This window comes from Falco biarmicus, chromosome 6, assembly GCF_023638135.1.
Source record: "Falco biarmicus isolate bFalBia1 chromosome 6, bFalBia1.pri, whole genome shotgun sequence".
Classification (NCBI taxonomy): Eukaryota; Metazoa; Chordata; class Aves; order Falconiformes; family Falconidae; genus Falco; species Falco biarmicus.
The window spans coordinates 45,948,765-45,961,703 of record NC_079293.1 but is presented as its reverse complement, the minus strand read 5'-3'; the positions used below and the strand labels follow the sequence as shown (position 1 = coordinate 45,961,703).

The following is a 12,939-nucleotide window of genomic DNA, read 5'->3' as shown; positions in this document are numbered from 1 at the left end:
CAGTTTTAAGTGTCAGATTACATACTATAACTAATAATTCATCTATTTCAACTTTTAATATCTTTAGAACATCTGAGTGAACACTACCTACTCCAAAGTGATTCAGGTAGTTAAACTTAGTTTTCAAGAGCTTTGAATTACCTCTTCCAGTTCTCTCTTCCTAAAGAAAAAAAATACAGCAACAACAACAACAACAAAAAAAAGCAAACAAAAAAACCTCACCAGCACAACTGAAACAGATTCAGAGAAAACACCACAGGTTCACATCCCAAAAGCACTGTAGCATTTTATTATGGTTGTAAGTAAACACAAATTTAATTGCTCATTTACCTAACCATACACTGCAAAAACTAAAATCTTTATTTTGATCTAATCCAATATATTAAAAGAGGCTGTAAAAATGGGTTTTCTCTAATTATTTTGCATGTATGACATTACAAAAGTATGCCACACCCTACTAAAAAAGCAACTATTGTGGCTTTGCAGATGAGGTTATTATAATATTTGTTTTTATGTCCAACACCAGCTTTTATCTTAACTTCTAAAGGAAAAAAAAGTAGCAAAGAAAGTACAAAAACTCTCTTTTTTGTACAGAAATTTTTGGCCCTAGGAATGGCTTTGTTCCATTTTAAGTTGCTGAGCAAATGTATTTTTATTTACATGAATCTTTAAAATCTGTTGGCTTCCAATACTAAAAAGTAATCAATCACATTTTCTTAGTGATTTACATGTTGGAATCAAGCTCGGGTTCTTGCAAGTTTGGCAATGTTCAGCTTCAGAAGCTCTGCAAAGGTCTTCCCACAAAACACCTGCAGAAGAGAGGGTGGTATGAAGGCTCCCCTACCATTGAGCCCTCTGGAGAGCTCTGAAGCTTTAATTAACAATCTCTCAGGAACCAACAGCATCCATTTCTGTCTTTCACTATTCCTACAGATGGAGTAGCTCCTAAAACAATTTCCCACTGGAAGGGAAACTGAATCATCGTTTGCTGTTCAGGTTAAAATGGAGATGTTTCCCCATAGGCTGTACATAGACCACAGCCACCAAACCACACAGCCTGCATCACCCAGCAGCCCTGTGGACAAACTATGTGGACATTCTCCTCCTGAACTCCACTAATCATCTCAGCCATGGCTAAAGCAACAGGGAAGCTGCACCAAAGATGTCAGAGAAACTCATTCTCTCCTGATCTGTCTAAACTGTGGCAAAATTTTTCATGAAGAGGTTATCAACTAGACCAGCCTCTATAGCTCTTCCTGAATTAGTTATCCATCAAAATTACAACAATATGTACGTTATGCTATTAAAATATATTGTGTCGATTGTGCACACTCCATGTAATTTTAAAAAAATATCAAACAAAATTATTATTTTCACAGAAAAACTGTAAGACAGATTACTCTTATGAAATCTATTTTCATACTTAACATCAGCTTTGTACCTAACATATTCCAGGGGAAATCCCAGGCCCACCTAAATTGGTGGCAGAAGTTCCACTGACTTCTGCGGAGTCAAGATCCTACTGTGTTTACAGAACAAAAGAAAAGAAATTCAAAGACACTTTTAGTAACAGTGACATTGTCATGCTTACTTTAAAGAGACTGGGATTTTCTCAGATTTAAGAACAATTAGAACTTTAAAATATAGTAAATGCAATCAGGAATTTATGGAAACATGAAACCAAAGATTTGCTACAGGAAAAGCAAAAAAAACAGAGAAATGAAACACAAGTTTTTCACTTCCAATGAAAGAGAAATACAACATTGTAAGAAGGTGGATACAGACGTGAAAGCTCATGAGACATCCGAGGCTCTGCCCAGGGAGTTCAGACCTTTAACAGCAACAGACACACAGAGACAGTGTCCACAGCCTTACCTGGATGGTGGCAATACAGCTGTCTCATGTACAGAACTGGAGGAAATACTGATTATTTTTAGTCAAAATTCACTAAGAATGGCAGGGCTACTTACTAAAGGCCTTTCATGAGATTTTATGTGAAACGTTCATACTGTGTCATACAGTAAGCAGCATCAGCTGTTAACGTGGAGATGCAGCCTTTGAATCCAGAAGTCCCAGACTGATGGAAGCTGAAAGGATGCATGGCTAAAAGTATTTCTGTATGCCTGACCAGCTACTGGCCACTCACGCAGCTTAATCAACAATTATTTCACCTGTCGTAGCAGATTCTTACATAATTGCAGTCCTTCACCAGTATCTATCACTCTACAACCCCTGTCACAACCACAAGTCCATCTCCTCCCTTTTATTTCTTGGAGCAGCTGTGTGTTAACCAATGCCCTTGTTAATCTTTCAAAGGAAACTTTGGGCTTTTGGGCTTTCATCTACTTTTGAAAAGCAAAGTATTTAGGTTAAATTATTTAAGAGGGTAATTAGAGAAGGATGTTTGAACTTGTATATCATAATCCTTTACTGGACGTGGGGGGAAAGCATGACAAATTGTTTCAGTGACAAATGATGACAAAAAGGCTGAGGTATTTAATGCCTTTCTTTGCCTCAGTCCAGTTGTTCTCCAGGTACCCAGCCCCCCGAGCTGGAAGACAGTGACAGGGAGCAGAATGAAGCCCCCATAATCCAAGGGGAAATGGTCAGTGACCTGCTACAGCACCGAGACACACACAAGTCTATGAGGTGTGATGGGATCCACCCAAGGGTACTGAGAGCTGGCAGAAGTGCTCACCAAGCCACTTCCAATCACTTATCTGCAGTCCTGGCTAACTGGGGAGGTCCCAGTGGACTGGAAGTTAGCAAATGTGATGCCCAGAGACAGGCAAAGGAGCTGGGGAAGGGTCTGGAGCACAAGTCTGATGGGGAGCAGCTGAGGGAACTGGAGTTGTTTAGCCTGGAGAAAAGGAGGCTCAGGGGGGACCTTGTCACTCTCTACAGCCGCCTGACAGGAGGTTGTAGCAAAGTAGGTGTCTGTTTCTTCTCCCCCAATTAACAAGCGATGGGACAAGGAGAAATGGCCTCAAGTTGCACCAGGGGAAGTTTACATTGTATATTAGGAAAAATGTCTTCAGTGGAAGAGCTGTCAAGCATTGGAACAGGCTGCCCAGGGAAGTGGCTGAGTCACCATCCCTGGAGGCATTTAAAAGACCTGCAGATGTGGCACTTAGGGACATGGTTTAGCAGTGGACTTGGCAATGCTAGGTTTGCAGTTGGACTCAATGGTCTCAAAGGTCTTCTCCAACCTAAACAATCCCATGGTTCTATTTACTACTGACTTGTAGTAAATTATGTTATTAATAAAATCTAAGTAGTATGTAACCAGTATAAATTCATTATACAATCATTTGATTGTATGAAAATATAGTTAATTAAAATATGTAATTATTATTTAAGGAAACTGATTAAACTCTATAAACATGCCTACATTTTTAATATACCCAAATACTTTGATTGTAGGAGACACAACCAAATGGGTTTAGGTTTTTCTTGTCCCAATAGATGAAGTAATGAGTTTCTCAGAACACAGGGGGGTTTTGCTTGTCGTTGTTTATAAGATATCATTAAGAAAATACACATTAGGGAGAGATTTCAGCAGACATCACAAATATTTCCAGGTTGAATCATCAGAGAAGATGAGAGATAAGAGCAAGTTAGTTTACAGTCCTTGTGGTTTAGCAGTGGTAACCGGAGATGTAGCTGGTGTAAGAATTCATCTGGAAGAAGAATACAGGCATCATATTCTGTACCTCTAAATAAGTGTCATATAGGGATGTATTAAATACAAGAAAGAAACTTGGTTAGAGCAAGTAAGACATTTTACAAGGACCTACAGACATTCTCATAGAATGTTATAATTCTGTAAATTATAATTATCATAACTAATAACCACCATCTGGACATAAAAAAAGATCAGATCTTCTGATCCTCAGTCTAGAAATCTGGGCCACATTTAAAAGTTATTTTCCATCAAATGTGGAGTTGATATCCAGCACTGCCAGAATAAAGGTACACACAATATTTACAGAATTGCAGAAGCAAGCTCTTGGAATATTCAGTCAGAAATATGAGAAGTTCAGAACTCTAAAAGCAAACTAATACATTACAACAAAAACAGCTTAGTGGCTTACTTTTGTTACTTACATTAGTTTCTGTTTGCTGTTTGCTGCTGTGATGCAGCGAGGCTGCAGATACCGTTCGCTTGCTAATGTTCCTCAAATGAAAACCAGCTACCTGCACCAAATACTCAAGTATCAAATATACTAAAGAACATTCTGAATTATTGTCACGTATTAACCTTAAAACATAACCAACTGGCTTTCATTTTCTTCATCAAGAATTTCAGATTCTACAATCTGTTTAATTGATCATTAGATTGCTCCCTCCTCCTGAGACATACAGAAAGGCACCTGGTCAAGAGAGGGAGTTCACAGAAATCCCAAGTAGCAGGACTGAAGAACTACCTGGCAAGAAAAACTGGCAATGATTCAGAGGTGGCAGGGAACAGAGTGGTGGCTGAGACTTGCTGGAGAAGACGGGCAGAACAGTGTGACAGCCTCTATACACTTAGGAAGAATTTTGATAGAAAATTGTGTGTGTCTCCTGGCACAGGAACAGTATGGATTTACGCTTTTCACCATCACAGGGGAACATGTTGCAAACATACAGCTCTGTTCATGTGCTTAAACTGTGCAGCAAAGAATCTGACAAAGTCAAACCAGCTTTATACCATGAATGCCCTTCTTGGAACCTAGTAAGACACCCATCAGGGGAACAGGGGATGCCTGTTTTTAGATATATGGATTTAAAGCATTTTTTTGGTTTTTACTTATTTTTTCATTACTGAATTTCTTAATAGGCTTTTGGAAACACAAAACCTTCTCAACAGATTTACTCAGTATCTGCAAATTTAAGCAGATAAACTGGAACAGCGCTGGAGGAATCTGCAGAATCTAGATATAAGCATCTAAATATAAGCCCCGATGGCATACACTTCATTTGAGAGGCAATACTAATAATCTGTAAAATGGGTTAAATAAATTATATATTTGGCATATCCACAATAACGATAGGAAAATATTTTTCATAAACTAGCTCAACTTTGGAAAATTTTTGGCAGTCAGAGCAAACTTGCTAAACAAGTCACAAATGAAGCCCTCATCTTGGTTTAAAACATCTCCTGATTCTGGCTTAGTTAGTGAGCAAGCTACACTCTGCTCACATACCCGAGTTTGAAGTGAAGTATGAGAACACAATGTTCTCAAAAAGGACCTGTTGAAGTTTTTGGTGCAGGTTCTCTCAGGCCCATTTGAGTCTCAGAAAATTTTACACAGCTTGGTAAGAAGTATTTTCAACAGTTAGTAAAATTTATGACCCCTGTGGTTCTTCACATTTATTTTCTCTACAAGAAATTCTTTCTTCTCCAGAGCACACTGTCAGCTATTTCTCATTTCCTAAGCGTTTTGCCTACAACCAAACCAGAACACTATATCCTTTAAGGTGTATGGTGGTGGTATTCTGTTCAGGAAAAAAAGTAATGCGGGGTGGGGGGGTGGGGGTGGTGTGTAATATTACATTTGAAAACTTACTTGCACAAGGTTGCCTTTATGTCAAAAACGTCTACAAACTCAGTTACACACAACTCAGCTGCAATGTGGCAGTCTGTTTCTTCTCCTAATTTCTTTTCTGGCCATCAGCTTTAACCACACTGCTCTAGTACTTGCAGGGAATTTTCATTATGGTTTTAGTAAACTGCTCCCTTTCCACAGTTATCACTCAAAGTACAAAGCAATAAGGAAAACTGCTACAGAAGCTCACTTTGTTCACCTGTCCTTTGTGTACAAAACCTCTTAATGGTGAGTTATTCTGGAGCCAGTAAATCCTTAAATTACATCCTTTTCCTTTCGAAATCATACCTAGATGAGTTTGGTGAATACTTGACTTGCAGCTTAAATTACATTTCTCATTTCCCCACCATTCCTGCTGCACAGGTTTCCTCTATGGGTTCCCCACAGCAAAGCAGTGCTTTCCTGCAAGAGCAATCCTGCTGGCTACAACTTCTTGGATATGAGCCAACTGAGTATTTACAGTTATGAAACACAAGTTTATAACTCAGTGAAAAGATAATCTAGGGCACCTGGAAGCCAAGACACTTCAAGTTCCTTAAGAGAAAGAATAAAATAGCGTCTTATCAATTCCTTTCAATTTCTCATTAGACTTTTTACAGAAACTGAGTAGAAGAATCCTCAGAAAACTTGTATTATCACATAAATAATATTTAAAAGAACATTTTTTCACGGTTCCATGCTCGTGCCTCAGATATACTCATTAACTGTATAAAAGTCTGTTTCTTTACATGTTTGTGCAAGCACAGAAAAGGCTACAATACAAAGGAAGCAAAAATACAAGTTTGCAAGCATCACCAGAAGGCATCAAACCTAAATCCAGATCTATTTTACACAATGTTATCGTTTAATCTCCATATATTGTGAAGCTTTCAAAAAGTTGAAAATAACCTGAGAAAAATGTCCTTTTTAGGAAAGACCCTAGTCACCAGTTTTTCAGAAGCATTTTTTCTCATAAAATTCCTATTGGAAATTAATTTGAAATTTTGAGAAAACATCTGAAAAACAGACAAACATACATGTCATGCAATTATGTACCTTACTGAGTTTTTCCATGTCTTGATAGTATCCTGCTGCCTTCTTTTGCTCCTTAGTCACCTCTGAAACAAGCCTCATGATAGTTTCTCTATTAGCTCTTGATTCCATCTCATGGGTATTGATAGCTTCTTGAAGAGCAGCAACCTGATCTTTTAGTGTCAGATTTTCTTTACAGATTTCAGAGACCTAGAGAAACAATTAAAATACTAGTAACTTTTTTAAAGCACTTCACAACGATATATATTCATCCCAGTATAACTGCTCCTAATCATCCAAATAAAGACATGGTGTTTCTGGTGACCCCTAGGTCAAATTTATAATTGGATTCTACTACTCCTTTCTAAAAAGAGTAGAAAGAAAACTAAAAAGAGAACCATATTCCCACCAGACGCCCACACCTTAGTGTAATGTGGTTCAGATTTACTCCCACACAATCTCTATGATCTATTAAACAGGTGGAGAGCTACTGTCACTGCATGTCTGTGCCCGACCTGAAGCAGGTCAGAAAATGAAAACAGATCATGTAGCTAACTTCATGTGAAAAGCAGACCATTTCAGTCTGGCTTTTTAAAATATGTGCCTCTCATTTGGAATGAGAAAATAAAAGCTGCATTTTATGCTTGAAATTTTTTAGACATGGGAGATTTGAGTTAGCAACAACTATTTCATAAGCATGCTCAAGAGCAGGGCCAAATACCTGGTGGGCTGCTGTTCTGAGCAACTAAAACCTTGCAAAAAGGAGTTGTTTCCAGGAGGATTCTAGGACTGGTTTCATACATTATGCTATTTCCAAGAAGTGGAATACATGAATGTGGTCACTTCAAAGAGTGCATAACGTAACAATTGTATCCTGACTCCTACCGGTAAGACATTTGTTAAAACTAAGCCAGATCAATTCTGTTTTATGGGGATGTGGGGGAATGTGGGAAATGAAGCGAAATAGACGTGCCTTGACCCCAAACAGAAAAATTAGCTGCTAAGTTTCCCTAATGCACACACTTTTCAGCACATATTAGATTTTCCAACTGGATTTATTACCACATTGCTAAAACAATACATCAACATATACTTCTCCCTTAAAATCCAGTTATTTCCTCAACTTAAAGCATCTAAGAGTTACAGTTTAACACAAACATCTTTGCTCCTAATGACAACTAGCCAAGTTTTGTTAGAGTATCTGTTACAATTTCAGTATGCTTGTACTATTACGAGGGCAAGTATTTTAAGAAATCAATGTGATACATAACTAGATAATCTTCATTTTTTAAGTTTTCCTTATAGCTGGAACTCTTATAATAATATTAATATAATGAAACAGAATTTCCCAACATCACTTGGGAGCATATTAGGTAAGAAATAACAGGACAGCAAAGACTAGACAGAACACGAGAATACATAAAATTAGGATAAAATCTCCTTCAGCAGCATCAGTAAAGGTTAAGAGTATAAAAATTATTTTTCTTTTCTAAATGGAAGCTTAGTTTTTGAAATTTCAGAAGTATTCTGAAGAGAAATAATAGAGTTTTGTGACTAAGTCTCAAAAAACCCACACAGTTATTTACAGCATTTGTTACAGAGCATAGTTAAGGTAGTTTTAGGGTGTGCCATTTCAGATGTTTCTATTTAATGGTATGTCAGCTCAAGATAAGCGTTAAGATCTAGTTTACATGTCACCTAGTGACTCCCAGTGTTAAGGTTTTCAGAAAAGCTTTCAAACAAGAATCTAATCAGGGTTGTACTTGGAAAATACAGGCTGATAAAATATTTATGCAAGTAAGAGCAGACCGAGTTCACTGAGGTCTGTTAGTGTTCAGCACCTTTGAAAATCAGCCCAACAGGGGAAAAAAAACTAAATAAATGTCTTAAATGATAGCACTGTCTGCAAATCATTATTTACCACAAATATTTATTAATAAATAATATATTTATAACTATTATTTATTTTAATAAATAAACAATTATTTAACAACCAAATATTCTTCTGTTAAATTGCTATACAGAAACCCTTGCCTACACATAATCACCTTTGACATTAAATGTTCCTGTGGTTTCTCTTTTTCTCTGATGTCTGTGTCCAAGAATCCAGACAGCTGTGTAAGGAGCTCTTCATACTTTCTGCGGATTTTAGAAACTTGAGTCGTGCTTTCTTTGCATTCATTCAAATTTTTACTAATCGGACAGAAAAGAAAACCACACATCAGGATGAATGTTCTCTGAAACAGAATTCTAGGCAAAAGACATTATCTCAAGATTATTGCTAGCTTCTGCATACCACAAAATGAATATTAAAAGTTACATATAAATCTTTATATCTGTTCATACATATAACTTTTATTTCCTTAAGTGTAAACATTTCTTCATCTTTGCTTTTGATTAGCACTTCAAAGAATCTTCTATGATCCCAACCTCATTCTCAGCACAATATCTCAATAAAACACAAGATCTAGGTGATGTTAATAAACAGTGCTCTCAAGATACTGAAAAATGGAGGCTGCAAGCAAAAGCTTAGAAAAATTAAGGGAGAAGAGAGTGGTAAAATTCTAGTAAAATATGCTAAAAGCACTTCACATCCTCTCTCTAATGAAGCTAATAGTGCTGATGAACAAATTCTGGGGAAAGAGAAGTATAGGACTGGACTAATAGAAGCATAGGACATCAGTACAAGTACCTGCAAAGTGTTTACCAGCAGAGATGGGAGACAGAACTTTGCTGTAATACAGTCTTCTGCAGTGTAACACTACCCATGAAAGGGATAGATTAAAAAAGAAAATATTAAGGGACTACCACAAAAGTATGAAGGCAGCTTTTTATCATCAATTTCATCAATTTCAGAAGGCACCTTTCATGCAGATACATACCCACGTGAAACATCTGTCATCAGCCCTACCAGCAGTTTGTGAACGTTTTATAAGAACAAACAACCAGAGCAGTCAGTTTAACTCATTAGCATAAATGTGGTTACAACCCTCCCATTGCCAGGGACAAAGACAAGCCCAGCAAACAAGCATTGCCACAGTCTGCACAGGTAGCAAATACATAGATTCAAATCTTGCTCACGATGCTGCAATGCTGAGCATCACTTCTGAAAAGCTACAAAGGAACAGATTAACAAAAATAGCCAACCAAATAAAGCTCAAAATGACCATTAGTATAATCCAAGTATCAATTCCAATACCTTTCAGATAACACCCATAAGAGAGGTACTTAGTGGTAGAGTGGCAAGAGACAAAACTGCTGAGCGTTCTCACAAAGATTTGAATACTAGAATAAAACGAAACATGAGGTAGCACCAAACATCTGTCTAGAGGAAATATTTTATTAAAACTCATTTGCTTATTAGAGCATATAACTATTCTCAGTTTTCAAGGTGGGCACGTTAGTAATTTCTGGACTCATTCTTTTTCATTTCTGATTTCTTTCCCTCCAGGCAACAGAGCATCACTCCATAATCAAAAAGCAGCATGAGACTCTTATAGGAAACACACAATGAGTGCAAACACATGCATTAAATGGTTATAAATCACTAAGCAAAAGAGATGGTCCATGAAAAAATTTAAAATGTTGCCTTAGGAGGGAGATTAGCACAGCTGTCAACACTGCAAAGTGGAAGAGAGCAGAAAAATAACAGAGAATGATGGAAAACCTTAATTACTGCTCTGGACAAGACAAGGGTATTTCCATGTGCTAGTGCACAGCACACAGCACAAACCAAAAGAACTCTGCCTTCTGCAGCAGGCACTGGCCTTCAAGAAACAAGTGCTTTACAGCTTCCTCACCTCCAGGCACTTCCCTCTCCTCTATAGCCCCAGCAAAATTAAGCTGTGGGATGGTTACTGAGCTGCTGTCCTGAGGAGGGATATATCAGAAGTGAAAAGGCATGAGGCTCCAGACATGTCGTACATACATGCCTATATGTATGAGATTGACCATCAACCCTGCAAACTGTTCTGTGGCTCTGAAAAATGAAGGCACACCACACACAGAACTATACCTGCTAAAAATAAACAACCTGAAGTACAAAGCATGTACTTGGCAACTCTGCAAATAACATAATTACCTCCAGTGGGGCCATAAAGGTCTAAGCACCTAGAAAATAGGCAATCAGGTACAAAAAAGTAGAATGCAGCTCTTTCACAGTTTTGCTAGCTCTTCAGAACTAATGAGCAAAGAGAAGGGGAGGAAAAAAAGGGAAAAAAAAAAAAAAGCTTTTCACAGTTCAAGCTCTAAAAATACCTTGGCAATAGACATGTTGAGTAGAAAAGCATCCTTTTCAATCAGAGACGTGTACATCTTGGAAACTAGTCAGAAAATTCATTACACATTTTTTACTATATCCCTAGGTATAGAATGTAAATGTGCATTTCATGCCTTTCTCTTACCTTTTATTAGTGGTTTTCAGTGAAAATCTTTCTCAAATACCTAATATAGGACTAGTCATGTGCCACGTACTACTAAGGTGCCCAGACTAAGCGACTAAAGCTCATTAAGTGACACATGTAGCCATTAGCTGAGGATGAGAAAAAGCTTTGAAAGCATACACTGTAGGCTCATGACCAATCCAACACGTTTGTTCCTTCCAAAAAGAGCAGATTCAACTTCCCTTTGTCCCTCCCCTTTTACCAGCACTCTAGTGGTACTCTCCATGCACACAGTGAACCAGACCTGGGACTGGTAGAGCTGGAAATTAAGCTTTTTATTTTGCTCACTTCTGTCTTGAAGCAGTTCCCTGGTCCCAATCACTACACAGCAACACAAACAGAAGTGCTGACACAAGCGTCATGGGCAAAACAGAGCAGCCAGGACTGCACTGGGAGTGACAGCACAGTTTTATGCTACATAAAATTGATCATATCACTGCAACAATAGGCGAGTATGATACTAGTATTTTGGCAGTTTTCTCCCAGTGTGTTAGGCAAACAGGATAGGAGCATTTTCTTCCTTTTTTTCTTCTTTATTTTTTCTCCCAGAAGTAGCTTTTCAAAGAATCTTAACAATCATTATGTCAGAGACTGTCATGTTGTCTATGTTGCTAGGATACATAATATACTTTTTGGCTTAACTATCTCCTCACTTACTTTTGGATCGTATCTAAAATCTTTGGTGGTCAACATCAGCACTCTCCAGACAGGGCTTTTTGCAAATCAGCTGGTAATAGACAAGTACACTGCAATGGATTTCTCTAAATGTTAAAATAACTTAATTATCCACTCCTAATGCACAAAGCCTGGAAGAGCTGTGTGAAATAGCGAGTTGGGAAATACAGACATCTGGTAAACACTCACCTTGCTCTTAACTAGACTGTATTGAGAGAGACATGGATATTGCCTTGTAATGGTGGAAAAAGATCCATTACAACAGTCTACAAGGTGTCTATTAATATAACATGACTGATTCTGGAATTTTAGAATTCAGAATATTTTCACACCAATCAATTTTATTTGTGATCAACATTGCTATCAGTCTCCATCCCACAGACCTGAAATACTAGCAGTTAGGCAGAACTGATAGATTAGTACTCTGACACACTACGCTGACAGTATAGTTAATGATACTATCTTTTAATAAGTTTTGTGGAATCAGTATGCACATTAAGAAAAACAACCAAAACCCAAACAAACCCCACACAGCAATCCTCCAGAAGAAAGCACAAGAAAACTCAGAGAAAGCTAGCATTTCTGAAAGCTGCACAAACATTAACCAAACATGAACATGCTTCCCTCAGGATGCTACTAACTAGGAACTATACCATATTTTCTGATTATACTGCTCCTAACAGACAGCTTTACACTAAGGAAGAAATTCACTTGACACTGGAATTCCAGTTCCAGCCATGACACAGAAGAGGGGAAAAGAGACCAGAGTGGTGCAGCAGCACAGTCACTCACTATCGCATGGCCCATGAAGCATGTCAGGTGACAGGCAGATGTCTGCAAAAGATGCCACATGATAAGGACAGACCAGGGCACTAGACCATAGCTGCAGGTACTGCCTATCACAAGTGTGCTATGAAAGACACAAGGCTTGCCTCAGTGCCGTACATGGAAATACCTGAATGAGGAAACCATACCTATCATTTCTACTGTGTTCAAACAGCCCTCTGTGCTCCTTTTTTGTAAACAATGAGGTTACACCAAGCTGACTCATATCATCATTTCTCCTCTGAAGGACAAAACTTTCAAAACCTGATTTATGAGCTAACTCAAACCAAAACTCAAATTTCAATACCTTCCACATAGACACTGCGGTTGTGCAAGGCATTGTAACAAAATTCAGATCTGCAATAAAGTCTGTCCACCAATGTATATTTCTGTGT

At 37.9% G+C, this 12,939-nt stretch overlaps 1 protein-coding gene across 5 annotated transcripts in view; it reads right to left on the bottom strand.

The window, feature by feature from the left end:
• Positions 1 to 12,939, bottom strand: part of CCDC170 (coiled-coil domain containing 170) — a 47,127-nt gene that overhangs the window by 22,992 nt on the left and 11,196 nt on the right. For all 5 annotated transcript variants that reach the window (XR_008822819.1, XR_008822818.1, XM_056344757.1 and 2 more), the window contains exons 5-6: positions 8,651 to 8,795; positions 6,627 to 6,812 (exon numbers count right to left, since the gene is read on the bottom strand). Coding sequence is in view for 3 of the 5 variants with exons in the window: in XM_056344757.1 (XP_056200732.1) it covers positions 6,627 to 6,812; positions 8,651 to 8,795 (331 nt within the window). In the remaining 2 variants the exon portion in view is untranslated. The remainder of the gene's footprint in view (positions 1 to 6,626; positions 6,813 to 8,650; positions 8,796 to 12,939) is intronic.